Source organism: Cyprinodon tularosa, unplaced genomic scaffold (genome assembly GCF_016077235.1).
Source record: "Cyprinodon tularosa strain WSP-4 unplaced genomic scaffold, ASM1607723v1 ctg241, whole genome shotgun sequence".
Taxonomy (NCBI): domain Eukaryota; kingdom Metazoa; phylum Chordata; class Actinopteri; order Cyprinodontiformes; family Cyprinodontidae; genus Cyprinodon; species Cyprinodon tularosa.
Genome location: NW_024038899.1, coordinates 479,128 through 504,391, shown reverse-complemented (window position 1 = coordinate 504,391; position 25,264 = coordinate 479,128). Strand labels below are relative to the sequence as shown.

At 38.4% G+C, this 25,264-nt stretch overlaps 1 protein-coding gene across 1 annotated transcript in view; it reads left to right on the top strand.

Annotated features, from left to right (window-relative positions):
• The window catches only part of LOC119785164 (atrial natriuretic peptide receptor 2), a 131,770-nt gene extending 111,942 nt beyond the window's left edge, over nt 1-19,828 (top strand). The window contains exons 16-22 of the mRNA XM_038287617.1: nt 1,659-1,805; nt 2,378-2,501; nt 6,143-6,211; nt 6,305-6,479; nt 7,906-8,004; nt 11,993-12,084; nt 19,285-19,828. Of these exons, the coding sequence (XP_038143545.1) occupies nt 1,659-1,805; nt 2,378-2,501; nt 6,143-6,211; nt 6,305-6,479; nt 7,906-8,004; nt 11,993-12,084; nt 19,285-19,347 (769 nt within the window). The 3' untranslated portion in view covers nt 19,348-19,828. The remainder of the gene's footprint in view (nt 1-1,658; nt 1,806-2,377; nt 2,502-6,142; nt 6,212-6,304; nt 6,480-7,905; nt 8,005-11,992; nt 12,085-19,284) is intronic.
• Nucleotides 19,829-25,264: the final 5,436 nt, after the last annotated feature.

Here is a 25,264-nt window from a genome sequence, read left to right as displayed (position 1 = left end):
ATATATAGTTATTGCACTGGGTGTCAAATATAGAGAAACAGGTTATTGCACAGGGTATCAAATAGTGAACTGCACATTAGACATTGCACAGGTTATTGCCTGAATTAATTCACTGAATTAATTGCTTAGCTCCTCTACAGTCTGGTTCAGAGGGTGGAAGGTGTTGTCCATGATGGATGTAACCTTGGACAGCACCATCCTCTCAGCCATTTCCTCCACTGAGGAGCAAGCCCCTCCCTCCCCTGAGGCACTGACAGGGAGTCTGATGCAGCTCTGCAGCCAATGCCTGCAGGCAGAGCTTCCCGTATTGAAAATGAGTTACACATACGTAAAGCTTCCACTTACCCTAATAAAATAAAAAGATGCAAATATAATATTTATCCAATTTTTTCTTGGAAACTGTAGCATTATTATACGCTCTACGTACCTCTAAGTATGGACGTCAACACACCACGGCATTTGCTTCTAACAAGCGGAAACAACTCTGTTAACATGTGTCAAACAGCACAGCACTGGTAAGAGGGATTCGGACAGATAAGAGGGAAATAATAGAGAATACTCTCTGGCTCCTGTACATGTTGCTCTCCATTATTTACTTCCCTGATTTCTGCCGCACTGTCAACATCATCAATGCTCACCTAGCATGATGCTGTCATCAGACATGCAGTGGTGGAGGACAGCTGCCAGTCAGCTTGCCAGCAGGGGTCAGACTCTGCCGGTCTGGAATCATGTGACAGAAAAGTGATTCCTTCATTGGCTGGCTGGACTCAGCCTTGAGGACAGAGGGAGGAGCTCCATCATTCTAGCCTCGTGAGACCATCCGGATCTCGCGAGCTTTCAAGGTTTCACTCGCAGATCAGTCTGGAGACTCTCCGTTGAAGAAAATTTAGAGCCGTTCACCAAATGAACGTCCAATCAGCGTTGGCTTTGAGGCGGGTTGAGGTGTGACACAACGAGAAGCGTGACGGTTCAGTCTAAAGAACATGGCGGCTTCAGCCGATGAAACTAGCGTTAGCGTGGCTATCGAGCAAGTTTTATCGGAATTACAGAGTATTTCTTCACTGAAAGAAGAGCAAAACACTGCTCTGGAGGCTTTTCTCAGAGGAAAAGATGTTTTTGCTCTTCTCCCGACTGGTTTCGGCAAGAGTTTGATCTATCAATTAGCTCCTCTTCGTCGTCGCTCTGTTAGTACGTCATATGCTTCGTTGATCTGATTGGTTTATTTGGCCCGTCTATCACCAACATAGGCCAATCAGCTAACCAGTATTTTCACCCCTTCCCAAAATTACTTCAACGGAAGGTTTCCAGATGGATATGCGGAGCAAATCCATCTGGCGGAGTCAGGTTACCATTATTCACTGGCAGATCAAGGCAGAGCTGCTACTTCTTTCCACTGAAAGGAGTTAGTTTAGGTAGTTCCCTCTGCTCCTCCCATTGGGAAAGGTTCCTGTGATTAGTTCTGAGACCTGTTGGACCCGCAACCTCTTCTCATATGAGGGAAAGACAACGGATCAATAGAATGATCAATTTGTAGTCTAGATTTAATTGTTCTGAGTCCTAGTTCTTCTCTCTGGCCTTAGCTTTTCTGTTCTGGCTAAACATTACAGGCTAAATCAGAAATCTTACTTTTGTGTGTGTGTTTTTTTATCTCCCTACAGAGATGGCAGCACCAGCATTCTTAATAACCTGCTATCCAGGATGGAACAATACGCCAACAACCTCGAGAACCTGGTGGAGGAGAGGACACAAGCATACCTGGAGGAAAAACGAAAGGCTGAAAACCTCCTCTACCAAATCCTACCACAGTAAGAAAGAAAACAAAAGGAAAAAACACCCTAAAACCACCAATTAACTTGAGCCCGGCTGATTGGGGCGAACTTCTATCGTTTCGCACTGACACTTTGTCAGCGGCTCTAAACCTCTGTATTAATTAAAGACTTAGAAACACATCTCCCCGCAGTGTGATCCATCTGTAGATAAAAAGTGAAGCAGAGAAAGCATGAAGGCAAACAGCTCATTAAAGGGAGACAGCAGAACGGAGATAATTCAGCCTATCTCAAACGTTTATCCCTTTCTACCTCGCTCATCATGTCCAAATTAGGCAGATGGGAAAAGGGCCTGAGAGAAACGAAAGATTTGATTTCTCACCAAACTCTAGAATTAAACAAACCGACCTCTGCCTCTGAGATGTCTTTGCCTTTGGTATTGTTTGATTAAAGGGAAATTAACGTGAGAGGAGATAAACCGACATCTGGGGATGATTGTAGTGGCCAGGCGTTCAGCCAGATCTGAGGAGCTTTGGATAAAAGCTAAGAAAACTTTTCTGACTTTGAGCTAAATCTGTTTCTTCCTTCTTGACTTTTCTGTCTTTCTGCAGCTCAGCCGCAGAGCAGCTAAAACGAGGAGAAACAGTGCAGGCGGAGGCCTTCGACAGTGTCACGATTTACTTCAGCGACATTGTCGGATTCACGTCTCTGTCTGCGGAGAGCACGCCCCTGCAGGTACGCCACCTTCAGAGCATCTTTTCCAACCAGAGCAAGGGGATTCCTGCTCTGCATCTCAGGGTCGTGATGGCTCCACTAATGCATTAAAGAGCTCGCCGTTATCAGGCTTCTACCTCCAGAGTGTGCGTTCCCACACACACAGGCTGGGACTGAAAATAGTACAGCTGTTTGATGGGAGATGTTGACGCAGAGTTGAGTCACATTATCTGAGTGAGGCCTCTAGACTCTGGGGATGATGAAGCCCAGGATCTCCACTAAACTAAATGATGTGGTGGAGTCTGGCAGAAAGCACAGCTCAGCTTTCAATCTTTGATAGAAGGGAAACGCTTACAAGTTCAAAAATAATTGCAAAAAATATTCAGTTATTCAGTTTGTGTGTATTTAAGATCTTTAGTAAAAGTCTTTCCTTTTAGGTTGGTTTTAATGAATAGTTCTTGCCGAGCTAATTTTTGGATTTCACATTCTTTTTCACTCAGTGTCTCTGAATCTCAGAATTATCTATCTATCTATCTATCTATCTATCTATCTATCTATCTATCATCTATCTACACGTAAAAGCCAGTAAATTAGAATATTTTGAAAAACTTGATTTATTTCAGTAATTGCATTCGAAAGGTGTAACTTGTACATTATATTTATTCATTGCACACAGACTGATGCATTCAATGTTATTTCATTTAATTTTGAAGATTTGAAATGGCAACAAATTAAAATCCAAAATTCTGTGTGTCACAAAATTAGAATATTACTTAAGGCTAATACAAAAAAGGGATTTTTTTAGAAATGTTGGCCAACTGAAAAGTATGAAAATGAAAAATATGAGCATGTACAATACTCAATACTTGGTTGGAGCTCCTTTTGCCTCAATTACTGCATTAATGCGGCGTGGCTTGGAGTCAATGAGTTTCTGGCACTGCTCAGGTGTTATGAGAGCCCAGGTTGCTCTGATAGTGGCCTTCAACTCTTCTGCGTTTTGGGGTCTGGCATTCTGCATCTTCCTTTTCACAATATCCCACAGATTTTCTATGGGGCTAAGGTCAGGGGAGTTGGCTGGCCAATTTAGAACAGAAACCAGGCACGGGTAGATTTTGCGCTGTGTGATGGCGCCAAGTCCTGTTGGAACCTGAAATCTCCATCTCCATAGAGCAGGTCAGCAGCAGGAAGCATGAAGTGCTCTAAAACTTGCTGGTAGACGGCTGCGTTGACCCTGGATCTCAGGAAACAGAGTGGACCGACACCAGCAGTTGACATGGCACCCCAAACCATCACTGATGGTGGAAACTTTACACTAGACTTCAGGCAACGTGGATCCTGTGCCTCTCCTGTCTTCCTCCAGACTCTGGGACCTCGATTTCCAAAGGAAATGCAAAATTTGCTTTGGTCAGAAAACATGACTTTGGACCACTCAGCAGCAGTCCAGCTCTTTTTTTCCTTAGCCCAGGTGAGACGCTTTTCGCGCTGTTTTTTGGTCAACAGTGGCTTGACACGAGGTATGCGGCAGTTGAAACCCATGTCTTTCAAGCGTCTCTTGGTGGTGGATCTTGAAGCACTGACTCCAGCAGCTGTCCACTCCTTGTGAATCTCCCCCACATTTTTGAATGGGTTTTTTTTCACAATCTTGATTAGGGCGCGGTGATCCCTATCGCTTGTACACTTTTTCTGACCACAGTTTTTCCTTCCCTTTGCCTCTCTATTAATGTGTTTGGACACAGAGCTCTGAGAACAGCCAGCCTCTTCAGCAATAACCTTTTGTGTCTTTCCCTCCTTGTGCAATGTGTCGATGGTCGCCTTTTGGACAGCTGTCAAATCTGAAGTCTTCCCCATGTTTGTGTAGGCTTCAGAACTGGACTGAGAGACCATTTAAAGCCCTTTCCAGGTGTTTTGAGTTAATCAGCTGATTAGTTTGTGGCACCAGGTGTCTTCAAAATTTAACCCTTACACAATATTCTAATTTTGTGACACACGGAATTTTGGATTTTCATTTGTTGCCACTTCAAATCATCAAAATTAAATGAAATAAACATTTGAATGCATCAGTCTGTGTGCAATGAATAAATATAATGTACAAGTTACACCTTTTGAATGCAATTACTGAAATAAATGGAGTTTTTCAAAATATTCTAATTTACTGGCTTTTACCTATCTATCTATCTATCTATCTATCTATCTATCTATCTATCTATCTATCTATCTGTATTCAGGCATGTCTGTCTAGCAAACTAGCCTGCTAGTTATATATATATATATATATATATATATATATATATATATATATATATATATATATATATATATATATATATATATATATATATATATATATATATATAAGGAAAATATTTGGATACTGTCTTAAAGGGAGCATACCACTTCCACAGAACTGTGTGTACTAGACATTCGACTGCTTTTCATGTATATCAAAACACACAGCCAAACTAAGCTGCGCTTTCATGTTTGGAGAATATTAATGAGGTATTTCTATTGCTGTTGAGAGATCAACCAGAACATGGAGGGAGACGGCATCCATCATGTGATAAACGGTCAAAGGAATGACTTGCCTGGGAGTTTCTACTGTAAAATTTGCATTAACTTTTGGGCCTTCAACTCCTGCAGTTGACACAGCACGATTATGAATATGGTTTTAATTGAGGCATGTAAAAGCCTCAGTTTTATGTTGTATTCAGTGAGGTGTAAACCTGCTCTAACAGTTGATACTAGGGATGCACGATATTGGGATTTTGGCCGATATCTGATATGACAATATTTTAAAACTCATGTAGCCGATAACCGTTATCGATACCGATGTTAAAGCTGGACAAAAATAAGTAGTCATTGAAAATAGCAGTTTTGTTATCCATTTCTGACACTTTGAAAAATAATATACTCAAATATATTTTCATATGCTGATATCAAATAGATTTTTAAAAACGCGGTATCGATCTATTTTACTTTCAAAATCTCGTGAAATGTAATTGTTCTGTTACAAACTCTCGTGATATTTTGCAAATTCTTGTGAGATTTTGTTAGTAAAATAGATCGATACCGCGTCAATATATCAACATATAAAAATATGGCAAAATTTCGTGAATTTTCGGGGGATTTCGTAGCATAACGATGACATATAGCAATATTTCATTAGTAAAAGAGATTGATATGGTGTTTTTAAATGGCAATATATCAGCATATGAAGATATTATGATATTTTAATGTATCAATATTTTTTCCCTCGTCTTTAGAAGTTTTTAAGTCTGTAAAAAAGAAGTTTTTGAGGAAGAAGAAGAAGAAGTAGTATTTTTTTTTTTTTTTAGACTTTAGAAACTCAGAAGCTGATCAAATATCGGATTAAATATCGGTGGGGTGGCCGATGTCCGATATTCAGTTTTAAGGCCGATACAGGCCGATATCGATAGGGGGCCGATTATATCGTGCATCCCTGGTTGATACAGTCTATTTATCTCCTTATTTGCTTTCCTCATAGCTGAACACCAAACCCTGATTGAACTCAAGTCAAATCAAAGCTTTGAAACCCTTCAGAAAACTTTTATTTATATAAAGTTGAGTTTCTTTCAACTGATAATTAAGACCACTTCAAAAGATTACTAGAAATGTGTTGAACCTTTTATCTGCTTCTCTTACAGGTTGTTACATTGCTCAACGACCTGTACACATGCTTTGATGCCATAATTGATAATTTTGACGTCTATAAGGTGAGTATGAATCATCTTTAGGTTTAGCTGGGATATAAAAGCATCGGGATGATGAGAGTCAGGTTCTATTGTTTCTTTTGATTGGATCTGCAGGTGGAGACCATCGGTGACGCCTACATGGTGGTGTCCGGGCTCCCTGTGCGAAATGGCAAACTCCATGCCAGAGAGGTCGCCAGCATGTCACTGGCGTTGTTAGAGCAGGTGAAAACCTTCAAGATCCGACACAGACCGAATGACCAGCTCAGACTGAGGATAGGTATACACACAGGTGAGTCAGACCGCTGTACAGAACCGACATGGAGAGTGTTTATCTTGTTGGACAGTTAATGCTATTTAGTGAATAAATGGGCATTAAATATATTAAAAAATGTTTTTCAGATGACTTTTTGTGATTTTCCATCAAAAAAGCAGCTTTTTCCATATTGTAAAGCAAAACTATTTTAAAGTTTTACCAATTTAAACCCTCGCTAAATAATTTCTAGTGGAGCTCCCCCTATAGGTCCTTTTGAAAATAGCGGTGTTTTAATCACTGACTGACCTCTGAGTTCACCTCACCCTACAGCACAAAGTTACTGAACTTGCAGAGAAATCGATTCCTGTAAAGTTACAAAGGTAACACAAGTGGAGCTTAGCCCATATGGTACAAGTCTGTATCGGCTTGCCACAAAGTAGAGACCTTGCCCAATTTCACTTCTGTATGAGCCTTACCTTGATCGGAATCACGTTTTCTCTTCCTTTCCTCTTCAGATAAGGTTTTTGTTTTGTTTTGTTTTTTACATTTTTTGGTACCTCTGCTAGGGTTGTCACGATACTAAACTTTTCAACTCGATACCGATACTAAGGAAAATATTCGATACTCGATACCATTTTCGATACCACAAGGATAAAAACTCAAAATTTCGACAGAAATATTTTGATTAATAATTAAAATACAATAATAAACAATAAGAACAATGTTTTGAGGTTGTTTGCTGTGCACAGTATTAAGCACGCTTGATAAAAAACTTACAAAATTAAAACTAAGTGTTCCTTCCTTGGCTATGCTTTGCACACATAGCAATGACACTAGCCAAACCGGTTAAGAAACAAAAATAATTCTCAGCAGCTGCAACTGTTACAAAAAAAGTCTGAAACTGAAAAGTGCACAGAATTAATCAATCCCACAGTGTTCAGAAAGTGCATTGCCCTCTATTCTGCACTTTAGATGAATGACTGCTTAGGTGCCACTGGTGGTGGCACTGTATCGATACTTTTAAAAATGAGTATTGTATCCGGATACAACGTTTCAGTATCAATACTTTTGACAACCCTAACCTCTGCTATGTCATGAACCTCCAAAATCTGAAAGGGTTATTAGAGCACCTGTAAGTAGCGCAGGAAGGAGGGATTTGCAACTGATGCCTTGAACCTTACATTAGGCTGCCATAAAGCAGTTTTTCTTACCGTGAAAATGAGAACATGACTGCAAAACTGCCACCATCCATCCATCTCCCTCAGAGAGCGGGAAAAACACAACCTCATAGAATAAAACCTATGTAGTGACCTAATAAACAGGATGTTCATAAACATGTTAATCTGCCATAATTTATCAGTGGCTTCTGAAATGTTTCTCAGACCTCGTTAATCCTAGTCTGGCCATGAAGTCGGCCTGATCTCACGGTGCAATGTGACAATGATCGGCTTGTGTTTTTCAGGTCCAGTGTGCGCCGGTGTGGTGGGGCTGAAAATGCCCAGATACTGTTTGTTTGGAGATACTGTCAACACAGCATCTCGAATGGAATCCAACGGAGAGGGTGAGAGCAGCTGTCTCTGTCACCACTGTTTGTGTCCCCAACTTCTCACCACTGTTCCTAGTAGATGTGCCTTTTTTATATCACTTGTCAGATGTGTATTTTTAACAGAGGAGATATGTATTTAAAAGAAGCCCATGTTCTGGGAACACAGAACTCATTTGTATCACAGCTACATGGTGTGCTTGAATACCTTTTTTGTTATGCCTTTACTACACCTTGATTTTGGGATCAAACAACAGAAAGTTGTTTCCTATTAACATGATTAAGACACCATTCCTTTTTATTTAGGTAAATTAAATATGATGGATATTAAAATAACATAGCTCTTTTTGTTTGGGACCTATTTAGGTCAACTAAACAAAATTCATAAAGACAGACAGATCTTAGCTAGGGGATTACAGTAGTTGGAACTGAGAAACAACAATGACACCAAGCTCTGATCATGACATATGAAATAATGAAAGATTATGTAAACTTGTAAAATTTAGAGAAATATAAAGCCAATATTAGATATGTTTCCATTTATTGGAGCAAATTAACCAGGTGATGCTGTCATGATGTTACAAAGTTCAGACCCAAATGCAGAAAACCGAACAGAGAGACCAAGGAAAAGGTTTAATGGGTTTTATTGAAGAGGTTAAACAGAGGGAGAAGTGTTGCTCTGAACACTGCTCAACCAGAACTGTAAAGTGAGGGGAAGACACAGCGGTTAGTTCAGGCTCAGTGGGGAATTTGACTCATGAACTTGGAGAAGAGGATTTGGTTGCCGACTCACGTTTCCAGAGAAGTTGTTGAATCCTTGACTCCTGTCTGTGTGCTGTAGTTCCAGTGTTTGTCTGATTCGGTGGAGGGCGGAACAGGGTTACCCAGAATGCGGTTGTTAGTTGGTGAACGGAGAAACTGACTGGCACTCAGATTTCCTGCGATACTTGAACGGGTCGAAGTGGAGAATAATCCATTTCTCAGTGAGAAGCTCAAACGATCTCTTGGGGAAAGTGGGTCCAAACCTCCTGTTTGAACCCCAGCTCAGCTTGAAGCTCTGTTGATCCTTCCAGGGAGAGAAGGTCCAAGAAAACCAGTTTGCAGGATTACTTCCTGCCGAGAGGCAAAGACAAAAACAAAGTTAAACTCAGGTTAACAAAAACTCAGTTTGACTGAGCAAAACTAAGCTTGGCTAGAGTACCCTAAACTGGCAAACACTGGCATCGAAGTAGTGGCAGTCAGCAGCTTAAGAACACTCCGTTTAATGAGGAAACCATCAGCAGGTGTGTGAGGAGGCGGACCAAAACCAGGCGCCTCCTGGTGGATGAAGGGAGACAAACACAGAAACACAAAGACAGGAGTCCTGACAGATGCAAAGTGTAATGTGGTCATATGTTTAAGTTAACTGTAATAAACAAGAAACAGATTTTGAAAAGTCGTATGGACTAAAGATCCGTGATGGACTGAGGTTTTACTGAATGTGTTACAATCAGACAAGCTGTACTTACTTTATTATGTCAGCTAGTATTAGTTATGCTACAGGCCATTTGATTTGGTGGAAACAGTGAATCAATTATGTGAGGTAAATATTCACTACATCAGGACTTTTTCAACAAATGTGTCTCTTATGATCATTTACTTTCATTTAAGTCAAAAAAGTGAGCATAACAAAAATATTTGCGAAATTTAACCAGTTGATTTGAATTTTTTTGTTTCAATCAAGTTCTTCTGATGTGATCATTCAAAATATATTCAGAAAAAACATTGATGGAGATACGTCTACTGAAACACAAGACCAAGGGGCTCACCTGTAGAACAGTGGCTCTACAAACTGTTCTGCAGGTTGTATGTCTCTCCTTGGTGCAACACACCTGACCCATACAAAGGGATGATTAACGTCTTCTGCAGCACTTGATGGCTGCTGAGGAGCCCGTGCAATTATTTGAAGCAGGTGTGCAGCAACAGAGAGACCTCTAAAACATGCAGAGAAGAGGTACTTGAGGACCAGAGTGGGAAAACGCTGCTGTACAAGAAAATGAAGTCGTTAGCATCAAGAGCTCACTGATTGGCTCCCTCTGGGATGTTGGTTGTCATAGGTGAGGAGAACACCGGGCCAGATGGAGCTACCATCACAAGAAAACTAAGCTAACATAGGATTACAAAGACAGAAAAAATACAAAGTTAGAAAATAGTAGGAAACTGAAGCAGAGTGCAGGAAAGTAAACTTTAAACTAGCTCTGTAGGTGGATCAGTCAAGGAAAGAAACTGTTAAGCATTGAGCTCTGAGTCAATCTCCATGCAAAGGGACAAAAAAATAGCACATATAATTATCCCCAGAAAAAAATCTAAGCCCATAGGTATGTCTAGGAGAGAACCCAGACTAATAACTGAAAAACAGGGCCAACTTTATCATCTATGACCAAACTTGTTGACAGCCTGGTGTCAGAACAGAACCAGACCAGATGAAGCTACTATGACGAGGTAAAGGCAGAGGGAACATAAGGTTAGGGGTTAAACTAACAAATAGTGTTGGATAATAGAGACAGAATGAAGCAGACTAATGAAAAGGAGTCTCTATGTCCTCCAGCAGTCTAAGTCTATAGCAGTATAACTATAGAGATAGCTCAGGATAACCTGAGCCACTCTAACTATAAACTTTATCAAAAAGGAAAGTTTTAAGTCTAGTCTTAAAAGTACACAGGTTTTCTGCCTCACGGAGTAAAACAGGTAGATGGTTCTAAAGAACAGCCTCACAACAACCTCCTTAACTTATAGATCCTCCAAGAACAGTAAATCTGCAGTCTAAAAATGAAAGTGTACAATTAAATAACTGATATATGATAGAGCTTGATATGTATGGAAGAAAAACAGTCTCATTGGAATCTGCCTGCAGCTGATTTTTTTTGCAGCTGAATTTTTGCAGCTGATTTTTTTTGCAGCTGAATTTTTGAGCTGAATTTTTAAAGCTAAATTTTTGCAGCTGAATTTTTTGCAGCTGAATTTTTTTGCAGCGGAATTTTTTGCAGCAGAACTTTTTGCAGCTGAATTTTTGCAGCTGAATTTTTTGCAGCTGAAATTTTACCAGATAAAATTTGAGTGTGAGGAATTCAGTGTTTGAAATTCAGTGTTTAAAATTCGATGTTAAAAAAAGGCAGATTCCAATGAGACCGTTTTTCTTCCATAGATATGGGTTTTATTAGTGAGAAGGAGAATTTTACATTCATTATTGGACCTAAATAATAAAGATACAATAAAGGGAAGCTAGAAAAGCAGAAATATGTTATTTAATTTTAACAACTTCAGCTGCAGTAATTCGGATAAGCTGAAGGCTTACTGTATAACCGCATTGCCAAGACTTCCTGATAAAAAGAATTACAGCCCAGCCTTGAAGTAGCAACATCACTGACTAGTTTCTTTACATCAATCTGGGACAGATTACTTCTAATTTTGAAGATACTCTTGACTCAGATAAGTTGTTAATGGTGATTCTATAAAAAAGGTTCTTGAAATCCTTAAAAAAAGATGAGTTTCATTTCTAAGCTTGGTATTTGCTGGCATTCTTGCTCCTGCCTCGCACTGACAGCAGTCATCATTATGAAACGGTGCTTGGATAGTTTACGACTGATTCATCAGATGTATTGATTAACTACTGAGTGCTTTCCTGTATTGGGTCCCGTCTGGTGAATAATTCACCGTTCTTACAGAAAAAGGCCCTCAGACAGCAATAAACTGTGCATCTGGAATCTTCACAGGCAGAAATAATCTCTCATGCTCCAGCCTGGTGAGCATTAACTGAGTAAACCAATCAGATTTTCATCACTGTTAGTGTCTCAGCCGCTCATTTCTGACAGCGCTGACTGCACTGGCTCATCCTCTCAGTTGTCTCTTACCTTGAATGTGTTGAAGGCTGATATAAAAACAGAGTGGTGTTTTTTTTTCAGGTGCTGGGGCTATTTATATTCAACACTGAAAACATTTTGTGCTGTGCTTTTGGTGTGTGTTGCAGCCTTAAAGATCCACGTATCCTCAGCCACCAAAGAAGTGCTGGATGAGTTTGGTTACTTTGACCTTCAGCTCAGAGGAGACGTAGAAATGAAGGTAAGATCTCATTATTTGTGTTTTCTTTTCTTTTTCTTGTAGTAAGCTTATATGAGTTATGAGAACAGCAACTTTTAAACAGAGCGTGCACGAGGAGAAATGGGCCTGTGCATGCTCTCGCACGCACATTTATTTTTTTAAGTGGAGAGGGTAGGTTTTAATAAATTTGAGAAAATGCTCCACAATACCTTTGAGGAAAAATAAAGCAGACATAAGTATTTAAAAGACATTTGGTCTGGTCTGATTAGAGCTGTAATAAACCATAAAACATGGTGGGGTGAGCATGGTGCTGTGGGGATGCTTTTCCTCAGCAGGGAGAGAGACAATCGACAGGCCAGGAAGAAAACATCAAAGGCTTGAGTACAGATATCGGTCTATGCATTCACTGGTGCGTATTCTTACAGGAGAACATCAAAACGTAAAAAACAAAATAATTTTGACATCTTTTCCTTTCTGTTTTTAAAATAGTCCAGATATTTAAATTATCTAAACAGCTAACTACGTTATCTGACATGCATGTTTTATGAAAGAAAGACCTGAAACCAGTAAGTCTGAGCTCCTCAGCTCGTCTTTGGATAATCCACAGCTTTTTTCCCTCATTTTTCTCTCTCTGGGTAAAGTCAGGAAAGCTCGTCTCATTCGACCTTTTGTTTGTCCTCAGAAGTACATTTGTTTTGACAGGCAGACTCTGAGGAGACAACCCTTAACTTCCAAGTCAATTAATTCATTTTCAAAGTGACTGACCGGTGGCCTGTCAAGGGTGTTTAACTTCTCTGACTCATCTGACCCAGATGGATAATTGTTGCTAACCAGTGCAGCAAAACACAGGGATAACAAAATCAAACCTCCACATGTTGTAACCCAACTTTCTACAGTTTAAATCTCCTCTGAAGTATAGGAAACAGAAGTTTTCTCTCTGCTTTAGTATTTTGCTTCTTTCTGTGCTCGTCTAATGGATAAAATGTGAAATAATGAATCTTATGTTTGGCATCCTATCACCAGAAAAGGGACTCTGGGAGACAGAAACACAAAAGCAATATGTGCTGCTTTCTGGGAGCAGCCCAACTTCGGCTGATTAATTTTATTGATAAATAAATCTATGTTTTAGTGAAGCAGGGTTCCAGCAAACATTGACCTGCAGAAATCAATAGGTTTAATCGAAGCAGCTCTTAGGTAATTAACACTGAACCCAGTATGGAGCAGAATCACCTTATCTGAGACTAATATGGACTGATGGTAAGAAAAGGTCACTTTAGGTCACTAAATAAAGGCTAATTAACTGAAGATGAATCCACAAAAGATTTGTAAAAAATCTAATAATGAATCAACCATCAATTAGATCTATATGAGGACATTTCTATGCTCTTTTAGAAAGAAAAATATGTGAATCCAAATGTCATACTTGACTAAGTATGTATATATTTTTTTCTTCATATACTGTATATATTGAGATTTAGAAAATATTTAGATTTTTTAAAAGAGATATAGGATGAAAATATATATTTTATATAGAAATAGCCTACATTGCATCTTAACTATTCGTTTACATCTGCCCAGTGTTTAGATCAGGGGTAACCAATGAAAAATCAGCGGGGTCCGAATAAGGAAAATCAACCTGTAAAGGTCCGGAGACATTTTAAATTATAATCTGTTGCTTAAAACAGAATTAAACCCTGAAATAAAATGCAGGTGTTTATGCATCTTTGTTATAAATTGACTTTTTAACCCTTTAAAGCCCGATCCAAGAATAAAACAAAACAGAAAATTACTTTTTTTTGGTTTGAAGTCCTTATTTGGCCTTTTAACAAAATACGTAAAAAGAAAAAAACAGAAATACATTTTTGATATTAATAATTTATTACTATGTGATAAGTCAAGATTATTTTTTGTGTAGTCTTCTACTGACGGTTATCTACGACGGAGTATTAGGGCCACACATGAAGAGAAAAAATATTTTTGCCATGACGAGATTAAACTCGACATGTCGACTTTAAAGTCGAGATGTCGACATTAAACATTTTGAGAATAAAGTTGAAATGTCATGTTGAGTTTAATCTCGACGTGTCGACTTTAAACTCGCCATCTCAAGAATAAAGTTGATATATCGTGGCGACTTTAATCTCGACATTCCAAAGTTTGGAGAAAAGAGAAACCGCGCTCCACAGCTGCAGTCTGCGTTTTAAGAGTGAAGGTAGTCTTTGACGTGCTGCAACTGTATAGGATTCTGTGCATGTATCCTGTGCAGCGGTTGGCTCTCTTGAACTAATTTAAACTTTATTGTCGACACGTCGAGATTAAACTCAACATGACATTTCAACTTTATTCTCGAAATGGCGAGTTTAAACTCGCCCTGTCGACTTTAAAGTCGACATGTCGAGTTTAATCTCGTCATGGCAAAAATATTTTTTCTCTTCATGTGTGGCCCTAATACTCCGTCGTAGTTATCAGGTATATCTGATTGTGTACAATAGGATTTTGAGCAAAGTTTTTACCATTAAATTATGCAAAAGGTGTCAGATGCAAAACATTTCAGAAACCGTATGTATCAAATATGATACATTTGGCATTACAGGGTTAAGTAAAAAAAAAAAAAAAAATATATATATATATATATATATAAAAATCAGATAATTTTTCCATTTCAAATTCTAAAGCTTTTTCAAAGTAGAGAGTAAGAATCATTCAGTTTGTGATAGAGACAATTTCCTGATTTACATATTTTATAAAACCCCTTAACTGTCTGTTTTGTTTTTTTCTATATCTTAATTGCTTAATGAAAGTGGGCTTTATGCTGCCCTGCAAGGCTCTAAATCTGGGTTTAAATGGAGACAAAGCCATTGTCAAGCACATATCAAGGTGCTCATTTTGCACCTGGATCCATATTTATTTTTCATTCTGTTCATGGTGGAGAATCCTGCTTCACAGCAGCAGGTTGAGCCAAACATACTCAAAATGTGCAGGGTCATCTTTGCAGGTTTGCCTGCAGTGTCGAAAAGTAGCAGCAGCAGCGACCCAGACTGACATCTCATTGGCCAATTTGTATCACGTGTAGCCTGGTCCCGGACGCTCCGGATGGCTTTACCATATTAACAGGAGGTGGCGCAAGTGAAGTTAGACACTGTCGTCAGACAACATGCAGTGATTTAAAAAATGTTTTAATCTGGTTAGGTCCGGACTGGGGTCCAGATCCGAACTCCAGTCCGCTAATCCGTGACCTCTGGTTTAGAGTAACAGTGTTACCTAATAATAGTGTTAGTTTTTCACTGAAAAATAAATTTTACCCCACTATTATTTATGCATAGTAACTGCTTATAGCTACTAGTTACTTAAAACGATTTGTTAGTCAAAGTCATCAGTTGCTAGGCAAAGTAACATAGCAGTTGCCTTTCAAAATCTAAATTCTTGATGAATTTAAATTACTTTTCCCTTATCTGAACTTTCGGTACAACTGGGATTAAAATTATTGCATTTTTAGATTGTTTAATATTAATTAACAAATTATATAAGTAATTGATGAAAAGGAGTACATATCTAAAAATATAAATCATGATCTCTTCTATTTTGGAGTGTCTGCTGGCACAAGTCAGCCCCGACAATTATAATACATTTATGCTGATGTCATTATTAAGTTTAATGTTTAAAATAAAATAATAATAAAGCCAGATAAATTTTTAAAAACTTGATATTTATGAACATTAGTAGTCTTTAATTTACGGAAGTGGATTAGGGCCACTGAAAAAAAAAAGCAATTCTGACTTTAATCTCAGAATTCTGACTTTTTTCTCAGAATTCTGACTTTAATCTCAAAATTCTGACTTTAATCTAAGAATTCTCACTTTTTTATTCAGTCAAAATTCAGAGAAAAGGTTAAAATTCTGAGATTAAAGTCAGAATTCTGAGATAAAAGTCAGAATTCTGACTTTTTTCCCATACTAAACTGAAATAAAATTTAAAAATCAGTTATATATTTTTTTTTTTTTTCCAGTGGCCCTAATCCTCTTCCGTATTAATTAGCTAAAGAATAACACTAATTATTCTTTTCTGTCAGTTTAACTAAGGTGAAGTACACTTTTTGATAAAATTAAACAGATTCAACAGAAGCTGATTTCCAGTTTGTCCATGTAAAACAAAAATAACTGCAGCCTACACCATGCAAATGATTTCCCTTGCTTTATTTGATTAAGCTGCTTGTAAACCATGTGGATAAAGTCTTTGCTCCAGAACATAAGAAGCAAATAACAGGAACATTTTTGCTTTTGTTTGCAGAGAACGTTTCCATTTTAGAAACACAATGATTAGCTCTGCAGATCTGCCAATAACCTCATGTCTATCCTCTCTGCGTGAGCCACCACTGCACGCTGAACGCTCGCCCACTGTACGTCCCCTCAGCCAATCGTATGCCTGCATCTCAGCTGCTTCTCAGTCTCTGCACTGCAAGATCTCTCTTCCTGCAACAGAGAGAGAACACTTAAGGAAAGTTGCTTTGATTGATCAAGTTTAAGTAATGTGCTGCATCAGACTGATTGTAATGTACCGAACTGCCTTTTCAATATTTGAAAAATACACAGTTAGATTACATCATTACTGAAAAAATACCGTCATTATTATGTAACGTATTAATGCTGATAAATGGCCTGAAATCTAACCTAGTGAATCACTACAGCTTGATTAAATCAAAGCAACTCTTTATAAACAAACTCTGGAGCAGTGAGAGATTTATCCTGCAGGGAGCTGAGATAGAGGCATATGTGTCGCCGATTGGCTGAGGAGCCGTAAGGGGTGGGTGTTTCATCTGCAACACAGACAAGTGACAATGGAGCAGAGCCATGGGTTAAAGGACAGTGTTTCTTTAAAAATAAAGTGCTCGCTGAAGTCAAAGGCTAAATATTTCTATGGTTTGCTCATTATTTGCCCCAAAAAACGACTAAAAAAGCTCCTCACTAGAAAAAAACACTGACTGGCAGCTGGCTGCTTTTAATCAAGACGTGTTCTTTAGTCTTATACTGATTTTACTTGCATAAATTTACTTTTTCTTCACACATAAATACTGGAATCATTCCAGTCCTGCTGTCTATTTGTAAAGTAGTGTAACTTCAGTTTAGTTTTATTGCAATGTATATTTTCTTTTTGTTAAATTGCTTGAAAAATATATTTTTTTTTACTTCATACCTATTTTATAGCCAATTAAAGGCTGTCAACATGGGGAAATATGAAGAACTAAAACATCTCATTGGTCTTATATCATAAATATAAAATATCACAGCGGCATAAAAGCAACTCACACCAAAATGTTGTAGTTTTTTTTTTTTTTTTTTTTTTTTTTTTTTTTTACATTTTCAGCCATCAACACCTTTTAACTAATTATTTAATTAATAAATTAATGACAATCACCTTAAGTTCCATTCTTGAATTTCCAGTTGAATTTAAAGTCATAATAACGGGAAAGTTAACAGAACACGCTGCTGTGATTTTGCACATCTCTCATGTTGATGTTATTTCCAAATATCCATTACTGTAAAAATGTCAATAGCTGTATATTGGTTATTTATTCTACAGGTTCACAGTATTTATATTGTTAAAACACTTTACAGTACAGTATTTTATTTGTTTATTTTTTAACTCTTAACCTTTATGTTATTCTTATACATTTTTCTAAGGTCCACATTTGTTTCACCATTTTTTCTCTAATCTTTTTGCTGCTGTAACAGCAGAATTTCCCAATTGTGGGGCAATAAAGGGATTTTCTATTCTAAGTTATCCACATTCTACTTAAGACTTTTACTTATAGACTCGTATAAATATAAAACCATTTTACCCTGCTGTGAATGAGCATTGAGCAGTCACCCCATAGCCTTGTATTTTGTCCAGGCAGATCCACACCTGGTGACGCCCTTTCTTCTTGGTCATTTTCTGCGATGGCATCACGGTGTTCTGTCAGATGAGCATACCAGCATATAAGCCTACCCAATATTCAATACCCGTTTATCCCTTTAGTTCTGTAAGAAAAATACACTTTAAACTACCTCAACGGGTGTGTATCCCTTAAGTCATGTACAAAAATAATTTAAGTACTTACTTTTTGGTGTTTTTTTTTAAGCATATGGCGATCTCACCTTAAATTGTTTTTCTTTTGTACATGACTGAATGGATACACGCCTGTTGAGGTAGTTTAAAGTCTATTTTTTGTACAAAACTAAAGGGATAAATGCAAATCTGACATCTTTCGCATGCGTATTGACTATGGGTATGCTGGTCTGATGAGATATTCTCATTTGACTGAAGAACAGCGCACTTCAAGAAGCACAATGCGTTCATGCAATCATCGCTGTGATCAAATATTTGCCCCACATGTCCAGACATGAAGAATTTAAATACTTCTGATGCCTTCATTGCCTCTGCTGTATAAAGTCCTGGTGTGTTAATGAGATCATTGTAAATATCCCCACACTGAACAGGCGGCCAATTTTAAGGACGGTCAATCCACAGACCAGACTGTGAGCAGCCAGCGTATTTATCCTTGAGTTTTTTCGGCTAACCAATTATCGGAGGGTGTTGCTAACAGGCAGCTGTGGTTTTCCCTTTAATTGTGCTGACAAATCATAGGATCTGGGTTTAAAATCCTTCTGTATTGGTCTTCTGTTATAGTCCGTTAAATTTAGGGTATTTATTAGTTGGAAGCAGCAGTAATCAAAGTTAATTGACATAAATCCTCTGCATAAATCCCTTAATGGGTAATTAATCCATGTATTATATGAAGTTAACCTCTAAACTGAATCACAGAATTGGATTATGAATAATACTCTAATTTATTCAGGTAGAGTTGTGTATCTGAGGCTGTATTCATTTTTAAAAGCTTGTTTTGGTTCTGGTTCTTGTTTAAATTGATGTTTGCTTAAAGTAGCTCATTAGTTGTTTTTTTTACAGAGCCCAACTTTAAATAATCATAATTATCTTTTATAAACATCAACCCTAATGGAAATAATGTGTTCAGTCAAAGCTTGGGTTTATAGGTTGATCTTTCCTTCTTCATCCCCGACGTGCCTCCCTGCAGAGAAAGCTGGTGTTGTCATAAGATCTCCTGTAAAAAGCTGCAGTGTCACCCATTAACAAAAGCCAATCTAGCTCTGGAAATAAACCCCAACCCCCACCCCCTTGGATGCTTTTCCATTGATAAACCTACTGATTTCTGTGTTTTTCCAGGGCAAAGGCAAAATGAGAACATATTGGCTTCTTGGGGAGAAGACTGATGTGTATGTTATCTGAGAGGCCTGCTGACGGCAGCGCGGCAGCAGCAGAGACGACGGCAGGAGCTGCTTCTTTATTTGTTCTAGAATAAGTCCTTAACTGTGATTTCCCTGCAAGGAGAGTTGAAAACCAGCCTAACGACAAGAGCAGAGGGAATCCCAGGTATATTTATTACCTGCATTAGAAAAATAGGGTGGAGTAAATAAAGAAAAAAGTGTTTTTTTTGTATGAAGAATTTCTGTACCAAGAATGGGTGCTTTTCACAGAGGAATCCTTATTTTTTGTGCTTTCTATATTCAGATTTGTATTAACGTGTTTGGAAGTCAATGACGTATTAGTATTTTTCGAAGCATCCATGAAGTTTTAAAGGCACAGAATAGCAAACGTTGTTACTGCAGGGGGCTCATCGACCATTTAACACAGCTGATGTATATATGTATATCCAAGACACTGTAAAATATTTTGTTCAATAAACCGAAGCACTCTTTTTCATCTATCAGTTTGGATCTAATGTTTCTTTTGTTGGTTTTTGTCATGGTTTTTTGTTTTGTTCATTTTTCATTGGTCTTATTTCCATTTTCATGTTCTAGTTATTTTTGATTGTATACAAGTTTTTAGATATTTCTTGTCTCCTGTGTTAGTCTCCTTTTCCCCAGCTCCCTTCTTGCCTCCTCTGTTCACACCTGCTCCCAATCTGCTAATTAGTCTGGTCTTTGTTTCTCTCTCCCATATTTTCTCCTCCTGTTCAGTCACTCTTGGCTGGTTTGTCATAATTTTTTGTCTCCTTCTTGTGAGTATTCCTGGTTCTCAGTTTTTGTGGATTTTGTGAATTTATGTTTAGGATTTTTGCTTCTGCTGAATTTTTGGTTAATTAAATCTTCAAGAAACCTCTTCAGCTTTTGTGTCTGCGTTTAGGTCCTGTCATACCTCCCCTTCACTAGAAGGTACAAACCAGCCAAGAGTGACTGAACAGGAGAATATATGAGAGGCCAAAGACCAGACTAATTAACAGATTGGGAGCAGGTGTGAACAGAGGAGGCAAGAAGGGAGCTAGGGAAAAGGAGACTGACACAAGAGGGCAAACAAGAAATATCTAAAGAACTCATATACAATCAAAAATAACTAGAGAACGAAAATGGACTTAAGACCAATGAAAACAAGGATAAAACTTGAACAGATCCAAAACCATGACAGTTTTATTGTTGGTGAATAAAACATTAGTAGAGATGACTCATAAAGGATAATTAAAGATAAATAAGCTTCTGAAAAAAAAACATTCAAGTACTTCTTTATGAGCAACTAATACAATTTCCAGTGAACCCCTTTGCCTTTAAATGAGTCAGAGTACAATTATCGTGAAGTTTTAAAGGGTTTGTTTTTAAACAAAGTGTGGATATGAAGTTGGGAGCAGCAGGATGAGTTAAAAGTATTTCATTAATAAAAAAGAGAAATCTTAGAATTAGGCAAGAGGAGAAAACAGGCTTCGAAACAGATCAGAGAAACATGCAGGTAAATGGGAGAATGAAGCAGAAAACTGAAAACATGTGAGTATACACACATAGAAATTGGTGGAGAAATAAAAATCAAACCAGAAGAGCTAATAAGGTAAAACGAGGTGCAGCTGTGGCAGAATGAAGGTAGAACAGCTGAAAGAAGAAGGCTAATTGACCCTTGGATGGTCAAGGGAGGAAGGAAGAGATGAACAGATTAAAATTACAAGGAGCAAATCAGACCTAAAAATACTTTACAAAATAAAACCATTTGGCCATTTGAGTACAGTGAACTCATTGTCATGTTCAAGAAACCAGTCTGAGATGATTCCAGCTTTATGACATGGCGCATTATCCTGCTGAAAGTAGCCATCAGAAGTTGGGTACATTGTGGTCATAAAGGGATGGACATGGTCAGCAACAATACTCAGGTAGGCTGTGGCGTTGCAACAATGCTCAATTGGTACCAAGGGGCCCAAAGAGTGCCAAGAAAATATTTCCCACACCATGACACCACCACCACCAGCCTGAACCGTTGATACAAGGCAGGATGGATCCATGCTTTCATCTTGTAGACGCCAAATTCTGACCCTACCATCCGAATGTCGCAGCAGAAATCGAGACTCATCAGACCAGGCAACGTTTTTCCAATCTTCTATTGTCCAATTTCGATGAGCTTGTGCAAATTGTAGCCTCAGTTTCCTGTTCTTAGCTGAAAGGAGTGGCACCCGGTGTGGTCTTCTGCTGCTGTAGCCCATCTGCCTCAAAGTTCAACGTACTGTGCGTTCAGAGATGCTCATCTGCCCACCTTGGTTTTAACGGGTGGTTATTTGAGTCACTGTTGCCCTTCTATCAGCTCGAACCAGTCTGGCCATTCTCCTCTGACCTCTGGTATCAACAAGGCATTTCCGCCCACAGAACTGCCGCTCACTGGATGTTTTTTCTTTTTCAGACCATTCTCTGTAAACCCTAGAGATGGTTGTGCGTGAAAATCTCAGTAGATCAGCAGTTTCTGAAATACTCAGACCAGCCCTTCTGGCACCAACAATCATGCCACGTTCAAAGTCACTCAAATCACCTTTCTTCCTCATACTGATGCTCAGTTTGAACTGCAGGAGATTGGCTTGACCATGTCTACATTGCCTAAATGCACTGAGTTGCCGCCATGTGATTGGCTGCTTAGAAATTAAGTGTTAACGAGCAGTTGGACAGGTGTACCTAATAAAGTGGCCGGTGAGTGTATTCTTCCACTTCAATCTGCAGATCGAGAGAAGCTTCTGCCAAAGTCCTGGATTCATTTTCTACCAATTTTTTTAGTCAGAATGGGTGGATTCTTTTGTTTGCAACTGATAATGAAGGATATTTCTATTCCAAGCTTGTTTTAGAGCACAGGCCCATTATATCCATCAAAAATAAAAACATTGAACCCTGGGTTTGATTTGTGAATTCCATCTGTATCTGCATTTCCATTAAGCCGGGCACACACTGTGATTTTTTTCAAGCGTTGCACGCAGCTACAGCTCACACTGTACGACAAAACCGCAGGGTTTCATCATACAGCTTTATGCTGTGGAGCTATATCTATGCCAGTAATATTAGTGGGTTTAAAAAACTAGCTGGAATAATATAGAATTCCTAAACTGTTACTCAAAACTACACTAAACTGAATGAAACTTGAGCGTCTAACAGGTAAATGATCACATATCGACCTTAAAGTAATCATGTTATATGCCTAATACGAAAAAAGACAAAAAAAACATTTGATCATGATAAAATAAGGTTGTATACAGCAAGTGTCCATCCTGATAGCGTTTAAATAGTCTTTTTAGAGCCTAAATACAGTTCCAGTACTGGGCTCAGTGAGCAGACATAAACAGAATTGGTGCCATTTGCTGGCAGTACCACAAAAAGTCAGATGGTAACTGTTACATACATAATGGCTATACTGCAAAATTCGCAGTTAACCTCATTACAGAGCGTGTGAACGGAGGTCACTTCGCATCCAATTGCAAATGAGATAATAGCGTATAAAGCATGCATGCCATCCAATTTCAAAAACAGGCTCTTACCACAACTACTTTATGTAAACCCACTCCGTATTGTTCAGTATAGTTAGTCTATGTTTTATGATATTTCACCCTACTTGTTTTTAAAATCAAAAACATGTCGACAAAGTCACAATATGCAAACTGATAATCAAACGCACTGATCCTCTTCCACAACATCTTCTTCCCCGCTTTCCTCCTCTAAATAAAAAATTTATGTCGGAGGAGAATCATCCACGACCTCCGACAAAAAACTTTCCTCCTCTTGCATGTTTCCTCTGTCCATAGCGTTCCTTGACAGTGTCGTTTCTAAGTCACCAATTTAGTGCTACTTGGTCCCAATGTCATTTCCCATTGGGAACCTACTAGCATAGGGTGACCAAACGTCCGTATTTCCCGGGACATATCCGTATTTCACGTCCTGTCCCGGGCGTCCCGGGTTTTTTTTAGAAAGTGAGGAAATGTCCTGATTTCACTGCGCACGACGCTCCGTGTGTCGTAATCCCTGAGCCGCGTCAGTGCGGGCAGCCCTGTTCTTAATCAGAGGCTCTGTTCGAAATCCTGGGCTGCATCCTCCAAGGACGCGGTCTACCTAGACTGGATCCTTCAAAGTCCTTGAAAATAAGGAGGCCGGAAGAGTTCTGTCTGTAAATTCGAACAGGTCCTCCCTTCTGCGGGTTTTATCGCCGTATGCTCTGTTGCTTAGCAACCGTGAAAGTTGACACACAAAGCAGGAAAAGAATGAATACCGAGGTTTTCAAAACTGTTTGTTTATTTATTTCTTTTTTTTAAAGTTAAAGTGAACAAAGACTACACTCACAAGAATCCAGAGTGGAATAAAGGTTCCAACCAGCGGGAGCAGGAACAAATCAAATCAAATGTAATGATAGAAACCTTAGTCAGTTAAATAACCTGCTGCTGTCATTCTGCACATCTCTGATGTTGCCGCTATTTTCAAATATCCATTATTGTAAAAATGTCCATAGCTGCATATTGGTTATTTATTCTCCAGTTTTATATTGTTAAAACACTTTACAGAATTTTATTTTTTATATTTTAACTCTTCCCTATCATGTTATTCTTATACATTTTTCTAAGGTCCACATTTGTGTGACCATTTTCAATAATCTTTTTGCTGCTGTAAATTTGCCCATTGTGGGACAATAAAGGGATTTTCTATTCTATTCTATAAAAGGGTTAGAAATATAAAAGTAAATCTAAACAATGTATCTACAAAATATATCTGCAAAATCTCTAATATTCAACAACAAAAAATACTTAGTTAAGCATATTGTGCAAAACAACAATAAAAAAATTGAAATCCTATCAGATCTATTAGAATCTGTCCTCATTTACACAGTAACAGATTAAAACCTGTAGATAAACCAAACATTACTGCCACATATCTGACTCTATAACCATTAAAACAACTATTTTCATTAATTTCAGACGGAACTATTCACAGAGTTAAGTTAAGTTAAATTAAACTGAACTTCAAATTTTCACAACTGTTCTGCGCCAAGTAACATTTCCTCTGATCACGGAGCAAATCCCGATGATGAGACATTTGTTCTTTCAATATCACCCCCCCGCTCCAAGGTGTCCTGGTTTTCCCAAATGAAAATATGGTCACCCTATACTAGCACTAAGTTGCTAGCTGGTTAGCAAGATGCTTCCGACAAACCGGGAACAACCAAATTGCTTGCGAACTTTCCACCCAACAATCCCGCCCCCTTGATAATCGACCAATCACTTTATTCACTCGTGTAAAATCGGGCACCACTCGGGATATTTCGGAAATGCAACCGTTGGAACAGCCGCTTCCCTATGACTTTAAGTCTGCTAAAATATATGAGCTGTATTTAAAATGTGACGGCTTCTGGGAGAACAATAATTTTTAGTTAACTTCAGCAAAGTGGTGAAAACTCCAACCAGACCTAAACCAGAAGATTGTTAACGGATATAGAAAATGGTAGAGATAGAAAGTGCTAGTAACTTTTTTAAATATACAACATGTGGATTTAGAGAAAATCTACCACAAATACAAAGTCAGCTGTTTTTTTAAATAAGGATTCCACCATTTGGATGAAAAGCCAAATAAAGAACACATGCTACTATGGATACAGCAGTCAGTCATGAACATGAACTTTTCTGTCAGCATTATTATCACTCTGGGGTTGTTGAACATTAATGTGTGTCTTACCAAACTGTCCTGTTTCTGCAGCCTAATTAATCGCTGTAGGCTGAGGATAAATGGGGAGCCGCTTCTGATGACCATTGCTTGTTATCAGTTTCCTGCAACCGCTGTGTGAAGGCTATATGTCAGTGTGCGTCTTTCATCTCAGCAGGAAAGCATCTTTCTCCTCTGCAGGGGCCTTATTACCACCCAGCTTCTCCCTG